This window comes from Castor canadensis, chromosome 15, assembly GCF_047511655.1.
Source record: "Castor canadensis chromosome 15, mCasCan1.hap1v2, whole genome shotgun sequence".
NCBI lineage: Eukaryota > Metazoa > Chordata > Mammalia > Rodentia > Castoridae > Castor > Castor canadensis.
Window position 1 is genome coordinate 37,652,693 of NC_133400.1, and position 17,334 is coordinate 37,670,026.

The 17,334-nt window shown below is 47.4% G+C and overlaps 1 protein-coding gene across 4 annotated transcripts in view; it reads right to left on the minus strand.

Moving 5' to 3' along the window:
* Positions 1 to 17,334, minus strand: part of Gpt2 (glutamic--pyruvic transaminase 2) — a 37,292-nt gene that overhangs the window by 19,617 nt on the left and 341 nt on the right. Inside the window, exons 1-5 of one of the 4 annotated variants that reach the window (XM_020179761.2) lie at positions 16,975 to 17,125; positions 16,484 to 16,747; positions 7,266 to 7,355; positions 5,415 to 5,523; positions 169 to 302 (exon numbers count right to left, since the gene is read on the minus strand). In XM_020179761.2, the coding sequence (XP_020035350.1) occupies positions 169 to 302; positions 5,415 to 5,523; positions 7,266 to 7,355; positions 16,484 to 16,726 (576 nt within the window). In that variant the 5' untranslated portion in view covers positions 16,727 to 16,747; positions 16,975 to 17,125. Of the gene's footprint in view, positions 1 to 168; positions 303 to 5,414; positions 5,524 to 7,265; positions 7,356 to 16,483; positions 16,748 to 16,904; positions 17,126 to 17,334 lie in introns of those variants that run through there. The other 3 variants (XM_074056056.1, XM_074056058.1, XM_074056057.1) reach the window with 3 other exon arrangements.

Here is a 17,334-nt window from a genome sequence, read left to right on the forward strand (position 1 = left end):
CCAGGCTCATGAGGAGTATAAGCTACAAGGACAGGGAGACCATGGGTGGCCCACCCTCCCCACTAACCCCATATCCCCGATAGCCAGCACAAACACTTGGCCCTCATATGCAAGGGTGTGAGTCATGTGCGTGAAAACTGGGTAAGAATGGGCCACCCACACACATACAGAAATGCCATCACTAGCTCCAGTGGTCAGATAAATGTTGTCTGGGTCTGCAGGCACACCACCATCTCTCCTGGTGATATAGGCTGCCACATCTTCACGGATGCAGTTGACACCCTGGCTAGCACTGTAAGACCCTGTAAGACAGCAAGAGAACAACTAGAGACAAGATGTCTGGCTTCACAGAATCAGGGTGACAGCCACATAATTAACTGGGGGGGAAGGAGAACAGCAGGGTGTCTAAAGCGGGGCTCAAGGCTCTGGAATTATGGCAAGCTGCTTAACCATTTATCTGGGCTTCATTCACACATTCACATATCCTTTCATCCATCCAGCCAGCCACTCACTATTACTGAACACCTACCAGGTTAAGCATCAGTTAAGCATTATTCCAGGCCCTGGTTTCTAATGAGTCAAATGGTGCTCATATCTGGAATTTATACATGTTCAGCAGAAGCCATTAGATATCGGGATTCTATGCTTTTATTACAGTTACTACACATAGTTCTACATAATTGAGAGAGCTGGGTCAACACTTGTGCTCCAACAGTCTAGAGTCCTGACCAACATCAACTGCAGATCCCCGGGGCTGCTAGTCATGCTCCCCCACCCCACAACCCTACCCTATGTCAAGAATATCTTTAGGCTGCCATTTAGGATTAAGGTCAGGCCACTGTTTACATGACACTTAAAACAGGAAAAATGCCAGTACCAGTGGCTCATGCCTGTTATCCTAGCTACTTGAGAAGCTCAGATAGGGAGAATTATGGTTCAAGGACAACCTGGGTTAAAAGTTTGCAAGACCCCGATCTCAACCAATAGCTGGAGCTATGGTGGGAAGCATAAAATAGGAGAATGCAGTCCAGGTCAGTCAGGGCAAAAAGCAAGACCCTCTCTCAAAAATACCAGAGAAAAAAGGGCTGGAGGTGTGGCTTAAGTGGTAGAACACCTGCTTAATAAGCATGAAGCTCTTGAGTTCAAACCCCAGTGTCACCAGAAAAAAAAAAAAAGGCAAAACCGGTCAATGGTGTGGAAAGTAAGAACAGCAGAAAAGACTCTAGGATAGAGTATTCTGACTGGGAAGGAGTACAAAGGAGCCTTCTGGGGTGCTTCACTGGGGTTCTATATAGGTATGTGTACGTAACTAGAAGTGGTTCAAGCTACACATTAATAATTGTATGTGTGTTGTGGTTTTCTTTCTTCTGTTTTTCTTTGTATATGTTTTAATTCCATAAAAGTGTTTTTTTGTGTGTGGTACTTGGGATGAAACCCAGGGCCTCACACGTTAGGCAAGCACTCACCACTGAGCAACATCCCCAGCCCTCAAATTTTTTAAAAATGTCAAGCCACTATGTGTTTTTGTTTCCTTACAAACTAGGACTTTGCACATGCTAGGTAAGCACTCTATCACTGAGCTACATTCCCAGCCCTTGCCACTGTTTTTAAAATAAGTTGGAAGTTGGTAAGATCCCTCTGGAAGACTCAAACTGGTGAGAATTCTCTGAGTACACCAGGTTGCTGGGAGGAAAAACAGGTTTTTCATTGCATGTGTACTCACATACACACTGACTATATATATTTATTGTATATGAATATTGTATATTCATTACATATGTATACAATACCTTTTGAATGTCATACCATATTTAAAGAAAATCAGTCTACCATATAACTTTGTATGACTACAGCAAAACCACTACCAGGAGACAGGATGAGGCTCTAGGAAGACAAAGACTCTTCTCTGGAACCTCCACACCTATTAGTTCAGGTCTGGAACCCAGGAAAAACAGTTAAACGCTCTGAAATGAAGAAGCGCCTGCTCTGGTTCTGCCTCAGCCTCTCTACATAGCACTGACTGGGCTCACCCCATCTTCTCCTTTCCCTCCCACCAGTTGTAAAATGAGGGGCTGGACCAATACTCTGAGATGCCAAGTAGCAAACATTAACATGTATCAGCACTTTTGTTACACTATCTTTGGTATTCTAATAAACTTGAAGTTTTTCATAAACTAAAAGGAGAGTACCTGTGTGGAAATGCTGTTGTTAGAGAACCCTTTCCCTAGTAGGTAATTTGTTTGATATTTCTGAGTTTCCAAAACCTTCCAGGACTCCCTGTTTCCCTCTGTCCTTATTTTTCCAGCACTGGAGTTTGAACTCATGGTCTCACACTTGCTAGGCAGGTGCTCTTACTGCTTTAGTCACTGTCAGCCCTCCCTCTGCCTTCTTTCAATGCTCCCTCCCCTAAACACCCTCAAGCTATAGGGTCTGGACATCCCATTCCACCCAGGGTTTCTCTTCTTTCTCTCTCCAAGTCCTGCTGCCTCCTTGGATTCCCTGTAAGTTCTTACATTTTCCCAAGGAGGCTCCTAGGCTTCTTTCTGTCTTTTGATATTCTGTTGTGCTCCAACCAACATTGCCCTTCAAGGTTCATTTCTAATGTGTCTTCAGAGAGACTTCCCTGAGGATTCTGCCCCACTCCCAACTTCTCTCCTGAACTGGAAGTTCTCCAATTATTTTATACAGAAGCCTGGCTTTCCCACATTGACGGTAAGTTCCTTGAGGGCTGAGAATTTCTTCTATGCATTGTTTTATTTTTGGCAGTACTGGGGTTTGAACTCATAGAACCTCACACTTGTTAGGCAGGCACGCTACCACTTTTTTGTGTTAGGCATTTTTTGAGTATTACTTGCCCAGGCTGGCAATGAACCATGATCCTCCTGATCTCTGCCTCCTGAGTAGCTAGGATTACAGGTGTGAGCCACTGGATCCCAGCTCCTCTATGCATCTTTGGCACAACCTAGCCCACTGCTGGCTGGGCCCTATCCCTTTTATATCTCTGCTTAGGACTCACTTCCTTGAGTGACCATCAAACTATTTTCCTTCGCAGTCTACAAATGAGTACCATCACCACTGACAAAGTCCCCAGCTTCACCGGGTGAGCATCGCTTCACCCAGTCCCCTTCACTGGGTCACTCTTCCCAAAGCTCACGGATTTTGTACATGCTGCTCCTGCTGTCTGGTGTGCATCTGCAGGTTCTCTCTTACTTATCCTCCACATGAGACAGAATGTCACTTTCTCCTTTTAAGTCTTCCCTCCACATTAACATACATCGATATAGTCCTATAGCTTTCTACTCTTTCTCAAATAAGTCAAAAAAGCTGGGAATGACATACTGATATGAATTATTTTTAATACTAATTTCTTCCAAAGCTTCATGAGCACAGCAACTCCATCTTCCTCGTTCACCAGTGTCCTTCAGTGTTTGGAAGAGGGCCTGGTACATGGTGTGTGCTCAGGGAGGGGCTGGATAAGGACACACAGGTTCCACCTCCCCCAGGTAGTGTGCTAGGTTTTTACTTCAGTCCTATTTAATATCCAGGACATAACCTGAGGACTGAATTACTTGTCAAATTGACTATAAATGAAGTCCTAGTAAGAAATAATTTTAAAGGGCATGAGAACATGTCCTGGGTGAATTTTAAGACTCCATGTACATATTCAATAATTACACTTGGATCAGGGTTGTCCTGGAGCACAGTAACATGTCCCATATCCTTTTACTTCCATGGCAGGAAAGGACACAGGCTATCCAAGACTTAGTTGACAAACTACACCCCCTCCACATTCCTGTCATGGGAAGGGTCACACTGCCTGCCTCTTTGCACTGAGCAAGGCCTGCTTGTGCCCCTTCAAAGGTATGGCTTTTCCACACCTAACTTGGGGTGATAGCACATGTCAACCCTCCATGCAAGCCCAGGTGCAGGGAAAAGCCCTTCTAGTTTAAGGATGAGGAGGGAGGCTCAACACATACCTCCCTTGCCTGTATTCACCAGCTTCTGGGACTCAGTGCTGGTCACAGTAACACTCCTTGGGTACTTCATGGACTCAACCTACCAATCCACTCCCTTGGCTCTGGCTGACACATGTGCAATAACCTGTTTAAACTTAGTACAGTGGAACAAAGATCCTTTCCACTTTCCCTCCCCCTCCCATTCACATCAGACATACCTAAGACAAACTTCCCTTCTCTGCCTCTCCAGTGGGACTCCCAGGAGTCTCAGGACTGTAGGGTCTTTGAGAAGCACCTTTGTCCTCTGGGCTGGGCATAGGGTACTAGAGGAAGAGGATCCCGGTGGACACGTTTCTGGACTATTGGGTTGTTTTCTGCCAGTCTATGGTTTAGGCCTTAGCACACAAGGCCCTGACCCATACCCCATAAAACTGGCAGGCAGGGAGGCAACGAGCACTGGTCCTTCCTGAGAGATACTAGTAGGGCAGTGCCCAGACCCAGAGAGAAGGCTAGAGAGGTGACCATAGCTGGGAAGGTAAGCATGGAGCCCTGGATAAAGGCATAGAGCAGAGAAGGGTGGAGGGAGACACGAGGAGAGACCAAGACTGAGGGGTGGGGGGGAATCCACAAAAATCCCTATCTCACTCCTGGTTTCATGTTTCAGAACATTAGGGCACAAGTCCTAAGAAAGTTTTAAGATAATCTAGTTTACTCAAGGCAAGGGAAACCAGATTCCCTGTGTAAGTGCTATAATAAGAAATGGGGCAAAAATGAACACAAGAAAAAATGAGACGAGAACAAAGAGTCAGAGGCCCAGGGGCCGGAAATCCATCTCAGCAGGAGAGAGAAAGAATATATCATTTTCACATCCACAGGAACCAAACTGCAGACCTCCTCTGTGGAGCCCTCTGGTGCCTGGTGCTGTCAGGAGCCAGATGCTGGCGTGGGCTCTCCAAAAAGGCCAGGATGATAACAGCACAATGACATGAGAGGAGTAAGGGGCACATCAGACTGAAGGAAGCCACAAAAAGGAGGTCAGTGGGATCGTAGACTCCTCCTTGCCCCAGCAAGTAGCAGCCACCACAGTTGGGGGCCACAGATAGGCAGGAAAGGGAAGCAAAGTTAATCACTGCACTTGCACTCAGCCTTCCAATGCTGAGGCCAAGCACTTGGCTAAACCTCTTGCCCAGCTGTAAAGCTCAAATCCAGCAAAACACAGGCACCTGCTCCTAATGGGCCCAATCCAGCAAAAGATGGCATTTACACCAACTTAGTAAACAAGAACTAACAGCACCATGAGAAGAGTGCTTATCTATACACTCTCTGAATGTCAGCCACCCCACACACATTTACATGCTCACTCAAATGCACAGCACTTCATTCAGGGATGGACCAGACCCACCCTGGACACCCAAATCCATGTCACAGCCTTGGGGATGCAGCAAGTTGGAGTCTTACCCAGGCTGTTCCCGCCACAAGCCTGTAGGATCCTCTGAGCTCGTTTCTTAGCATCTTCTGGGAAGCCAGGGCTGTCCAGAAGGTTTGGGTAGGTACAGAGTGCCATTACCTAGGGGAGCAGGTGCAGGATGAGCTCCCTACACCCCAACCCCAGAGCCCCAGGTGCACAAAGGACACTGCACAATGGATAGTGCAACTGTGATAACTCCAAGGGCAGTGCCTCTCCATGAGGTCCGGTCCACAGAATAGGTAAGGAAGAGGATATGGGGCTCTGCAGAAAAGGAGCAATGCCAAGAGCCAGGGTGTATCATGACCTGGGCCTGGGGGTTCAACTGAAACAGGCTAACATGGCTGCCTTTTGTTTGCCCTAACACTCCAGTAATGAGCTGTCAGCAGAGGAGCTAAGAAGACAGTGAGGCTGCCACAAAGTCCCTAGCCTCAATTTGCCCATAAAGGACGGTGGGAGGAGGGACAGATTAAAAAAAAAAAAAAGCCAGGGGGCTCAGACACCCAAGATCACAAGAACCAGATATCTCCCAAGAAGATGTCAGGATTAGGTGGGTAGTGACCTACTTGACAGAAGCAGGGCTGCAAGACCCCTGAAACCCACAGCCTAAGCCTCTTCCACCCTGGCCCCTTCTCTGGATACACCTAAACTTCAGGACAGCTTTCTCATCTCTGTGACAGAAAATCCCCCTAACCTCACAAATTGGGAGGATTAAACAAGGACATGTGTGCCAAGGTGCGGGTTAGGCCTGGCTCACCTGGCAAGTCTAAGCTGCCAGCAGCTAAGCAGCTGAGCAGCTGAGCCAGGTGCACCAAGGAGGGGATCTGGGGACAGTGTTCCTGGGCACACAGCTCTTAAAACCAGCCAGGTGACTTCCAGGCTTTTCCAGTGTACACTGAGCACCAGCCTGGCCTCGCCTCCTCCTAAGGACATTTATGAAGATCAAAGGAGACTTGTGAAGGAAGGCTTGAGGCAGCCAGCATCCTGAAGGAAAGGTTAAGTCTGCTATGGCCTCGGGGCAGGGCTGGATTTGACAGAGAGTAAAGGTTAAGCAGTTCTGGAGTCTGTTTTACAACCTGTAGAACTTCTGCTAACAGGCTAAGCCAGGGCTTTCACAATGAGGGGCCCTTTGCCTTCCCCCTGCCTCCTTTTTCTGACAGGGCCACTGTCTGATCTTCTTCTCCTTCTGCATTAGGTCTGATCCATTTCCCCATCCTGGGCCCTGAGTGCGGACACTGATATCCATGGGTATGCACTGAATGTCAGCAGCCATGGCCACAGTACATTCCTCAGTCCAGTGTCAGCCTTGGGTGTTCTCCCGCATGACTGTGTCAAATCTCTCAGTGGGTACAGGAGGTACCTCTGAAGAGCAGGCAGTGCTCTGGTGAATTCTACTTGTTCAAAGCCACCTTGCTGAACAAGGTGTTCAACACTCAAACCCAGGGTGTCTCACTCTGGAGGCTTCTTTACCCTCACATACCATCTCCCTGACCACTGGGCATTCATGCCTTCACCTAGCTGCCCACCTAACAGATGTCCTCATCAGCCAAGCTCCTAACTCACCATTCCAGATCTTCCTACACCACAGCAATCCCAAAATGCATTTAGGAACCACTGACAACCTTGGAAGAGAAGGAGCTAAGTGAGACAACTAGGGGACATCAGGTACCAGAAAGGACTGCTACCTCACTGGCACCTCCCTGAAGGATTCTGGTGCCTGATGTGTTCCAAAGAGCTAAATAGACAAGGAGGCAGAAAAGCTGGCCCTACAAGCCCATGCTGGCCCCTCCCAGCCTCCAGTTCCCTGCTCTCCCAGCAATCTCTGTTCCCAAGGGCTGGCTCACCTGTCGGAGAAAGGTGATTGGTTGCTGGCCCATAGCCTGGGCATCCCCAATGTTGGCTCGGATGACCTCAGTGAATGGTTTTTTGATACCCTGAGCAGAAAGAATGCAACAGGTGGTTACTTAAAAGAACTCTCAGACCCTGATTCCCGAGGTCAAGTAGTGTTCCCAAGAATGTTAATACTCGGTCTTATTTTGAGCCTTAGCAAGTGTCAAACCCTTGACATGGCTGGTTCCATTTAACCTTCAAGACCACTCCAGAAGGAAGTTGTATTTATCTTGTTCTACAGATAAGGAAACAGTCTGCAAAAGGCTGAGTAACTTGTCCAATGTCACATATTTGATAAATACAAGCAAGCACTGGGATTTGAACTCAGAAAGCAAGATCATTCTTAACCATCATGCTCCACTGCCTCTCTTTCCTGAAAGGCTGGAAGAGCTTTTCTGGCCAGCTGGGATGTCCTGAGACAGCTGCAAGCCCATGGCCTGTCACCTCATGGTATGTCTAAAGAAGGCTCTGGGGGCTGCACATGGTGTTCCACACTTGCTACTTAGGAGGTGGAAATAGGGGGATCGTGGTCAGAGTCCAACCCTACAAAAGATGTGATACCCTATCTGAAAAACAGACTAAAAACAAATGGGATGGGGGGAGGGGGAGGGTAGCTCAAGTGAGTGAGCACTTGCCTAGTAAGCATAAAGCCCTGAGTTCAAAACCCAGTGAAGAAGAAGAAAGAAGGAGGATAAGGAGGAGAGGGCAGCAGCTCTAGGGCAAATGTGGTGGGAGAGCAGCAGGGGTCAACAGAGAAAGAAAGGACCCCAGACTCTGACCCTTGCCCCCAAGCACAGCTCTACTTCAACAGCTTAAGTAAATAGCCAGTGAACAGCGAGTTCCCCATCCTCTCCAGAAAACATCCAGCCACAGGGAAGTCTCAGGGTTATTCTCCAGCAACCCTGATTACAAAATATACAATATGGACTAATTTTCATATTTAAAAAAGAGCAGCAAAACAGAAAAATTAAAGAACAAAATTGTGGCCACTGTCTGAGCAATGTGTGTAACACCAAAAAGAGATCACAGAGAGAGGAGTCACTGGGAGACACCTCAGCTGCTGTAAAGGCAAAACAAAAACAAAAACAGAGGACTGTGGAGACAGGGAAATATGAGAGTTCCATGCAACTCCCAGATAAACCCAGAATTAGCTCCTGGAAGAACTGGAATGACAACAGGTTCAAGGACCTCCCAGGTGGCTGAAATAATCTGAGATAAACAGTGTGAACCAGGAAAAAGGAGGGAGAGGGGGGAGGGCAAGGAGGCTTCAGTGCCAAGAGGTGGCCCAGGTGGGAAAGCCTGGCCACCTTTCCATTTCCAGGTGCCCATTCCCAAAAGGTATCCCAGACACACAATTCTATGATTTTGTGGGGGTTTTTTTTGTGGGCCTGGAGTTTGAACTCAGGGCTTTGTCCTTGCAAAACAGGCACTCTACCACTTGAGCCATGCCTCTAGTCCACTTTGCTCTGGTTATTTTGGAGATGAGATTTCATGAACTATTTGCCTGGGTTGGCCTGGAACTTCAATACTCCTGATCTCAGCCTCCCAAGTAGCTAGGAGACTACTGTTTAAAATATACACCTTAAATAAAAATCAGTGGGCTTGAGAGACAAAAGCAGTTGCCAAACAACTTTCCTGAGCCTAGTTTGCCATTCCTAAGTGAGGAGGCATGGTAGGCTAAGCAAAACAACACAGAAATGGCCTTGAGGCATTTCTTCATACATTGAGATTAAGCCTTTGAAAGTTATGGGGGGGGCAGCAGCAGGAGAGCCCCTAAAAGCCTCCCCCTGCCACTTCAGGCTGGCCAACCTGGAGAGTTTCCTGGGACATCAACAAGCAGCCAAAGCAGGTGGTAGTACTACTCACTGTACCAGCTAGGCTAGGGGTGAGAACAGGCACCCTGGAGAGACTCAGGCTGCAGGCCTGTGGCCCAAGGACTCATCCCATAAGCAGAAGCCAAGAAGCCTAGCAATGGGGTTAATTACTCAAGTCACTGTGTGCAAAGTGACAGGCTTAGCCCACCCTTTGGCACTGGTCTGGGCTCTTGGCTCGGGGCCCTCCATTAATATGACTGAACTGCCACAGGTCTACAGCTAGCTGAACACAGGTGATTTCTCTGGTGTGTGCAGAGCCCATTCTTAGGTAAGCTGTAAATGTGTTCCAGCTGTGAGAGCCAGGAACTAACACACAGCTGCAGGCCCTGGACCCTAGGCCAGCACAATACAGGAAGAGAACAATCTTTGGAACAGAGCCCTGGATGTTCCTTTCCTGCACAGTGTCAGCCAATGCAGGACCTGTCAACACAGAGCCTGGGAACATCGGGCATCTCTTTTCTTAGGTCTTGATGCCTACAGATCCTGGACAATTCGCTATGATGGATGAGCTGGGGGGCAGAAAACTGGCTCCCTTGAATAGGAAAGAGGACCAGCCTACCCAGTCAATAGCAATCGCTAGGAGAAGACTCTTCTGGGCACACCAGGTCTACATAGGCTGAGGAATACCAAAGAGCCCTGGGCAGACTCCTGACTCTAGGGACTGGTCTAGGCTTGGTAGGTACACCCCATGATGACATTGCCCCAGCCCAGTCCAATCCCTGAGGCCAGGTCAAAGGGACTGAAAAGCATATAGTATCTTGGTTTTCTCTAACAGCATTCTAGAACCCACATGTCTAGTGCTCCTGCACATCCCATCCAGAATGGCCTTCCCTCATGGCACTAAGGGAAGGTCCTACCCAAGAAGGGCTCCCTTCCTACTACTTTGGCTCAGGCAGGGGTCAGGGGAGTAAGTCCCCCAAGCTCTGGGGAGTGGATGGCATATTTCAGAGGGTATTAGTGGGGAGAAGAAATTTATCATTGACCTTCCCAGCCCAGAGGCCCAGCATCACTGATAGTCAAGGGACTAATGGATGATTCTAATAGGCATATGGCAAAGCAAAGGAAATAATCAAAAATGAAAAGGCAACCTACTGGGGCTGGTAGAGTAGCTAGAGTGGTAGAGTACCTGCCTAGCAATCATGAAGCACTGAGTTCAAATCCCAGTACTGCCAAAAAAAGAAGAAAAAAAAAAAGGCAACCTACAGAATGGGAACATATGCAAACTATATATCTGAGAAGGGGTTAATATCCAAAATATATTAAAAGACTTAAACTCTATAGAACAAAAATAAACCAATTAAAAAAATGGGCAAACAATCTAAATAGACATTTTTCCAAAGACATAAAAAATGACTAACAGAAGAGGGGCTCAACACCACTAACCTAACGTAATCAAAGCAGATAAGATCACATCTGTTAGGAAGCCTATCGTTAAAAAGTAAAAAAATGCTGTGGGTATGGCTCAAGTGGTAGAGCTCCAGCTAGCAAGCACAAAGCCCTGAGTTCAAACCCCAGTACCGACAAAAAGTCAAAAAGTAATTATTGCCTTGTATGTGGTAAATATAAACCATTTTGGGAAATTGTGTGGAGTTTCCCCAATAAATTAAATAGATAAGCTGGATGTAGTGTCACATACCTATAAGCTTAGCACTGAAGGTGAGGTAGGAGGATCACAAGTTCAAGGCCAGCCTGGGCTACATAGTGAGACCCTGTCAAGAGAGGAGGGGAGGGGAGAGGAGGGGAGGGGAGGGGAGGGGAGGAAAGGAGAGGAAAGAGAGGAGAGAGACAGAACTACTGCAAGATCCAGCAATCCCACTTTTGAGTACATAGCTAAAGGAAATGAAATCAGTATCTCAAAGAGATGTACATTTCTGTGCTGGCAGCATGGCTCAAGTAATAGAATAACTACCTAACAAGCTCAAGGCCCTGAGTTCAAACCATAGCACCACACAAAAAGAAAAATGTACACTGCAGCCATTGTTCATAATATGGAATTTATTTATGTGGAATAAACCTTAGCATCTGTCAACAAATGAATGGAGAAAGAAAATATGGTATTTATATGGATTCAGCAATATAAAGATGGAAATTCTGACATTGGAGACATAAGACAAACCTGGAGGACATTGTGCTAAGTGAAAGTTGGATACAGAAAGACAAATATGTTATGATCTCACATACATATGAAATCTAAACAACTTGAACTGACAGAGGTAGAGAGTAGGTGGTGGGTGCCAGGAATTGGGAGTAATGGGGAAACATGGGTGAAATGGAAATAGACTTTCAGTTATAAGATGAGTAAGTTCTGGAGAGCTAATGTACAGCATAGTAACTACAGCTAATAATACTAAATTGTTTACTTGGAATTTGCTAAGATGATAGATGTCAAATGTTCTCATCCCTTCCCCCACACAAAAGTAACTATGTGTGATGATGGGTGTGTAAATTGTGGTAATCTTCTAATATATATATATATATATATATATATATATATATATATATATATATATATATATATATTATGTTGTACATCTTGAATATACATAATTTCTATTTGTCAACTATACCTTAATAAACTGGGGGAAAAAACAGGAACAAGACAGTTTCCTTGTGCAAGGAGTGTTCTTGTTATTTCATAAGACACATGGACAGGAAGGCCAGGTAGAGTGATTACACCCCCAAAAACCTCCTTTTTGTTCAACAAATACCTCCAATACAGAAAAAGGAAAAAAAAAAAAAAAAAGAAAACCAAAATAAATACTTATTGATAACTCATAATCATGCCGTTGTAACATGAAGACAAGAAGTGAAGAGTACAAGGAAGGGGGTGAACAGGGAGTGAGAAAGACATCATGTCAGGCCCCAGAAACCATCTGTGAAAACTCCAACACCTCCTGACACCAAATGGGCAAAGAATTCGACTAGGGAAGGCAGAAAGTCCTATAAAGTGCTTCTGAAGGAGACTCTAGAGACAAAATCCAATTAGACCTTATAGGCCCTAACAATAAGTACATTTCATAGAGGAGGAAACTGAGGTCTAGCCCTGATATAAGACAGACAAGTCAGAAGAAACCCAAGAGGCAGCTACAGGTTTCCACAATTGAGAGATTAGGTGAGAGCTCAAGGGCTGCGTCTCCCAAGCACTAAAGCAGTGACACAGGCTAGGTGGCCCTTGAACTCTGGGGATCAGTGGGACAACTGTAGAGGCCAAGATTTGTTAGGCAGAAGCAGGGATGAGTGGCGGGTGCCAGTGGATCACCCCTGTAATCCTACTACTCAGAAGGATCACAGTTCAAAGCCAGCCCAGAAAAATAGTTTGTGAGACTCTTATCTCAAAAAAACTCATCACAAAAAAAGGGCTGGTGGAGTGGCTCAAGGTATAGACCCTGAGTTCAAACCCCAGTACTGCCAAAAAAAAAAACCAAAAAAAAAACGCAGGGATGAAAGCTTAATGATACCCAAATTGAATCATTCATGGCAGCAAGGCTGAGGCCCATGCAGAAAAAAGCAAGCCCCACAGTGTATTCCCAGACCCAGAGAGATTCAGGAGAAAGAAAAGAAAAAAGGGACTCTCAGCACTTCTTAAGAAATTCTCATTAGTTTGAAAACAAAGACATGGAGTCTTGTCGTGTTGCCCTGGCTGGTCTGAAATCATGGGCTCATGTGATCCTCCTGCCTCAGCCTACTGAGGAGCTGGGCTAAGACTGTTAACAAATTTAATTGGTTTCTAGCAGTTCAAAGCATTACCATTGCATAGGAAACTAGTTTTTTAAGAAATAAATAGGCTTCACTTTACAGAAGAGTAAACTAAGGCCAATGTACTCTAAATAACTTGCCAGAGGCCCACAGCACCTGAAGGCAGACAGGATGCAGGCCTGCAGCGTGGACAGGGCAAGGGGTCATCCTGTTGGAAGCCTACACTAGTTTTTCTTACTTGTTTTATTATTCCATTTTCCTTATTTTAAAGTAACATGTAAAGCTATGAAAATGACCAGCCATATTCTACCACTTGTGCTTGGCATATCCATGGTCACCAATTTTACTTCTTGGTTAACAATAACAACAGCAGGGTGTTATCCTTACATTCTATTTTACCTGTGTTTACGTGCAAAACATGTTAACAATACCAGTTTCCTGTTGCTAAATGTTTTGCCCTGTGTGTACTTTTGTTTTGTTGAGACAGGGTTTGCTATGTTGCCGAGGCTGGTCTCAAGGAACTCTCCTGCCTTAATCTCCTAAATAGCTGGGATTATAGCATGCACCTCTGGACTTGGCATGTATATGTTTTTACAAATAGAAAAAGTAAAGCCATTCCTCTTCCAAGCCTCAGTCCCCACCCACAATGAGGCAAGCGAGAAAGAAGTAGGTCAAGGAATTGTCAGATCTTTTCAAAACTCCTTTAATTGCAGCTTATTTTTAAATGCTGCTCCCAATGAACACCGGGATCTGAAAAGCTAAGAAAGGTTCTCTACCTTTGAGTTGCTGTCAGGAAGAAAAAGGGCCTCCCTGAGAACAAATAGCCTGGGCTGGGGAAGAAAGGCTCCTTCCACCCTTAGCCTTCTCCCTTTTTCCTTCAGGCTTTTCATCAGTGGAGCAAAAAGGGTGAGCACTCAGTTTTGCTAGCCACCCTAAAGTCAAACACCAGAGCCATATGTCCAGCCAAACAACCTGTAACTGTTTGCAGAACACCTACTAAAACAATTCTATAAAGCAGCATAAAGATCCTAGTACAACCAGGGGTCACCTCAGGTCTCCCAGGATACTTTGAGTTACAAAGCTCAGGACAGAGGGGAACACAGGGCCAGCCAGAATACTTCCCTCCTTCAAACTGGGAAACTGAGGCTCAGAGATGATATGAAATTTTACTTCAAGTCACCCTACTCTCTACAAATTCTAGTCCATCCTCTCTTACCAAATCTAACCCCTCAGAACACTTGTCCAGTTTTGATCACTACAGTTCAAAACAGAAGTAGAAAAACTAAAGCTGTGAAAAGCCAACGATAAGTGAACAAATAAAAAGAAAGACTGACAAAATACAGCTCTTTCAGAAAGGGCAATGTTTAAGTTGGCAAAATGAAGAGGGGGGGGCCTGTCTTCTAAGAATGAAAGGCTTAAGGGAGGCTATGCTGGTTAGGTTGGGGGTATACTCCCAGCACCTTCAGCCAGGCCACCAAGACTCTATGAAGTGAGAAAAGAACAGGAAGGGGACAGAAAACGTCTCAACTAACTCAGGGGTAGGACATGGGTTATGAAGCACATGTCACAGAAACCAGAGGATGCCTCCATCCCAATGACCGAGAGATTTATCTGCGTACGACTGAGCCATACACTCCCGCTGGAAACCTTTCCTGGTTCACCATAGCCAACCAAAATGCACCATAATGTCCTCAGCCAGGCACACTAGACTCCAGTCCACTTTTTCCATCTCATTCGCCTCCCACATCCCTCAGCCACACAAAGTTCTACTGAGGGCTCCAACCCCCTTTCCCAAATGCTCAGAACTTCCCAACCCCCTGCCTTTGCTTTGCTCCAGCACCATTTCCACTTGGAATAATCTCACATTTTCTCTGCGTCCTGAAAAATCCTTAATGGATTGGGGGAGGAGAGGCTGAGGGAATAATATGGCAGTCAGCTCTCTGAAAGCAAAGACAGTACCCTCTCTGTCCTCATCATCCTCATACTTTGTGGAGCCAACAGGGAAGTTGCTATTTAGCAAAAGGTAGAGATAATTTCTGGAACCCCTCCCAGCTCTGAAACTGGGAACACTTTAATCCCAGCTTTGTTTTAACAGGGAGACTGCTGCCTCAAGGAGGGCCAGCTGCAGTCTGCCAGGTATCAACTGATGAGCAGAGCAGCAAAAACACATGCTCTCTGCCCCGGCCCACCTCTGGGCCAGGCAGGCACAGAAATGGGGCCGACCTTCTTCCAGCCAAGCTTTAAACTTAACTTTAAACTGCAAGGAGTCAGCAGTGGACACTGGACTCTGACTTGTCCAGCTCACTGATTGAGTCAGCAGAACTGGGTGTCCCCATAAGGACCCAGCAGGCCATAAGCTCATCAAACTCCTTAAGTCCTCATAGGACCAAGTGTCATATTCTCCCTGGGACCTCCTCTCATGTATTCAAGGATACCAAGTGACCACCTTGCACTGAAGACATTCAATTTTAGTGCCTCTGGGAATAAAATCATGGAACCTTCCCCTCTGTCAACATTCTGGGTCAGAGTTATCTTGAGCAAGCAGCTAAGTGACTATTTCAATGGTTTCTTCTTCTTTTTTTAAAAAAAAAGGTGTTTTCTTTTTTATAAAACCCTTCTTGATGCTGCCTTCAAATTCTATCCAGGTCAGAAGTATCCTAGCTGGACGTGGGCGAGGCATGCCTGTAAGCCTGTGATCTTAGTGCTGGGGAGACTAAGGAAGGAGAATTGCAAGTTCGAGGCCAGCCTAGACACACAGCAACATCTTGCCTCAAAAACAAACAAAAACCCTCAATATCCTAGGAGCGCACGTATCACACCTTCCCCAGCCATCCTTGTTATAAGGACGTGGAAATCGCTCCTGGCTGTGGTCACTTTGACATACAGATATGAACCCAAGTTGAGATCTCAGCCAAGATGAAGTCCCAGGGACACCTTATTAATGTCCAACCCTCTGAGTCCTCACAACTGGTGACTGTACTCAGATAAGTGGCTGATCAGTCAGGGTTCTGGAGAAACATAAAAGACGGAATTCTGTCCGACCCTCCTCCACTCGCCCACTCTTGTCAGGGAACGATGACTGGCAAAGACCCAACATGCTTCAGGCACAAGGAAAAAGCTTCAGGAACAAACCCTCCTCACAGCCTGCCTCCCTCCCTCCCGTCCTACCGAACAGGATTCCCTCTCACCACCCATCCAGAAACCCTGTTCCGCTCTCCTCTTTTACTTTCTTCAAAGCACTTACTATCTGAAACTCTCTCCTTCCTTTATGAATTTGTTTTTCTCCCTCCAGTGGATCTTGGTTCCACGAGGGGTAGGGCACATAGGAACGTGCAGTGCCTGGCAGCACAGGTCACTCAATAATTAAATACAATTCAACAAGTGAACCATTTGAAGGTCTTACTTTGTACCAGGTGCCGGACACTATAGTGGGTGAGGGATTGGAGAAGGACGTTCTCTTGTTTTAGCCAAGCTTGGCAGAAGGAAGGCACTGGCCACGGGGGATGGGAGGAAGTCCAGCAGGAGGACCCCGGAGGGGCTGCCCCGGCTCTACCCTCCATCAGCGCCCCCTCGCCGCCCGCGGCCCCCGCGCCCGCGCTCACCCGCTGCAGCTCCAGCTCGATCTCGCCAGCCTTGAGCACGATAGGTCCCCGTACTGCGTACTCCACCGCCTTCACCTGCGGGTTCATGGACTCCAGCGTGAGGATGCGCTCGCGCGGGCTGCGCTCGGGCCGCACCTTGAGCACGGCCGAGGCCTCGGCAGCCGCGCTGCTCTGACTACGGCCCCAGGGGCCGGGGGACCGGGGACAGCAGCCCCGCCGGACAAGCACCGCCGCCCGCTGCATCGCGCGCCTCCCGAAGGAAACCTTGGCACAAAAAGGAAGAGAACAGCACGTCGCGCACAGCCCAAGGCGGACACCCGCCCCCCTCACAAGCGTAGCCAAGAGCTCTTTTTGCGAGGAGTGCCAGCCTAAATCCGCGTCAGGGTACCCATCCCCCGGTGCCTGGGACCCTCCACCGCACCACTGCTGTGCCGAAGGCTTGCACAATCGGGGTTTCCACAGGCTGGGCCCAAAGCATGTAAGCAACGTGCCTGTCGCTGCTTGACCGCCCCTCACCGCGCGGGAATAAGTAGCCCGCCTGAAGTGCTCCTGGGCCCCGACGCCCGCAACCGCATCCCTGCGCCAGGCTCCCGCACCGCCCGGCGTTCTGAGCTCACACACCCACTGCCGGCGAGTCCGCGCGGCCTGCGCGCTGGCTCCTGGGCCTTGTAGTTCTTCTGGCCGTCCCGGAGCGGAGGCGGAGAGCTGGGCGAACTACAAGTCCCACAAAGCTAAGCGCGGGCCTGGACGGGGATCGGGCTGGAGGCGGGAGAGGTAATCTGGTTCTGCCCCGGGCTGGGCCGGCTCTTTGTAGCTACAGAAGGGACCTAGGGGTTTCGGCTTGGACCAGG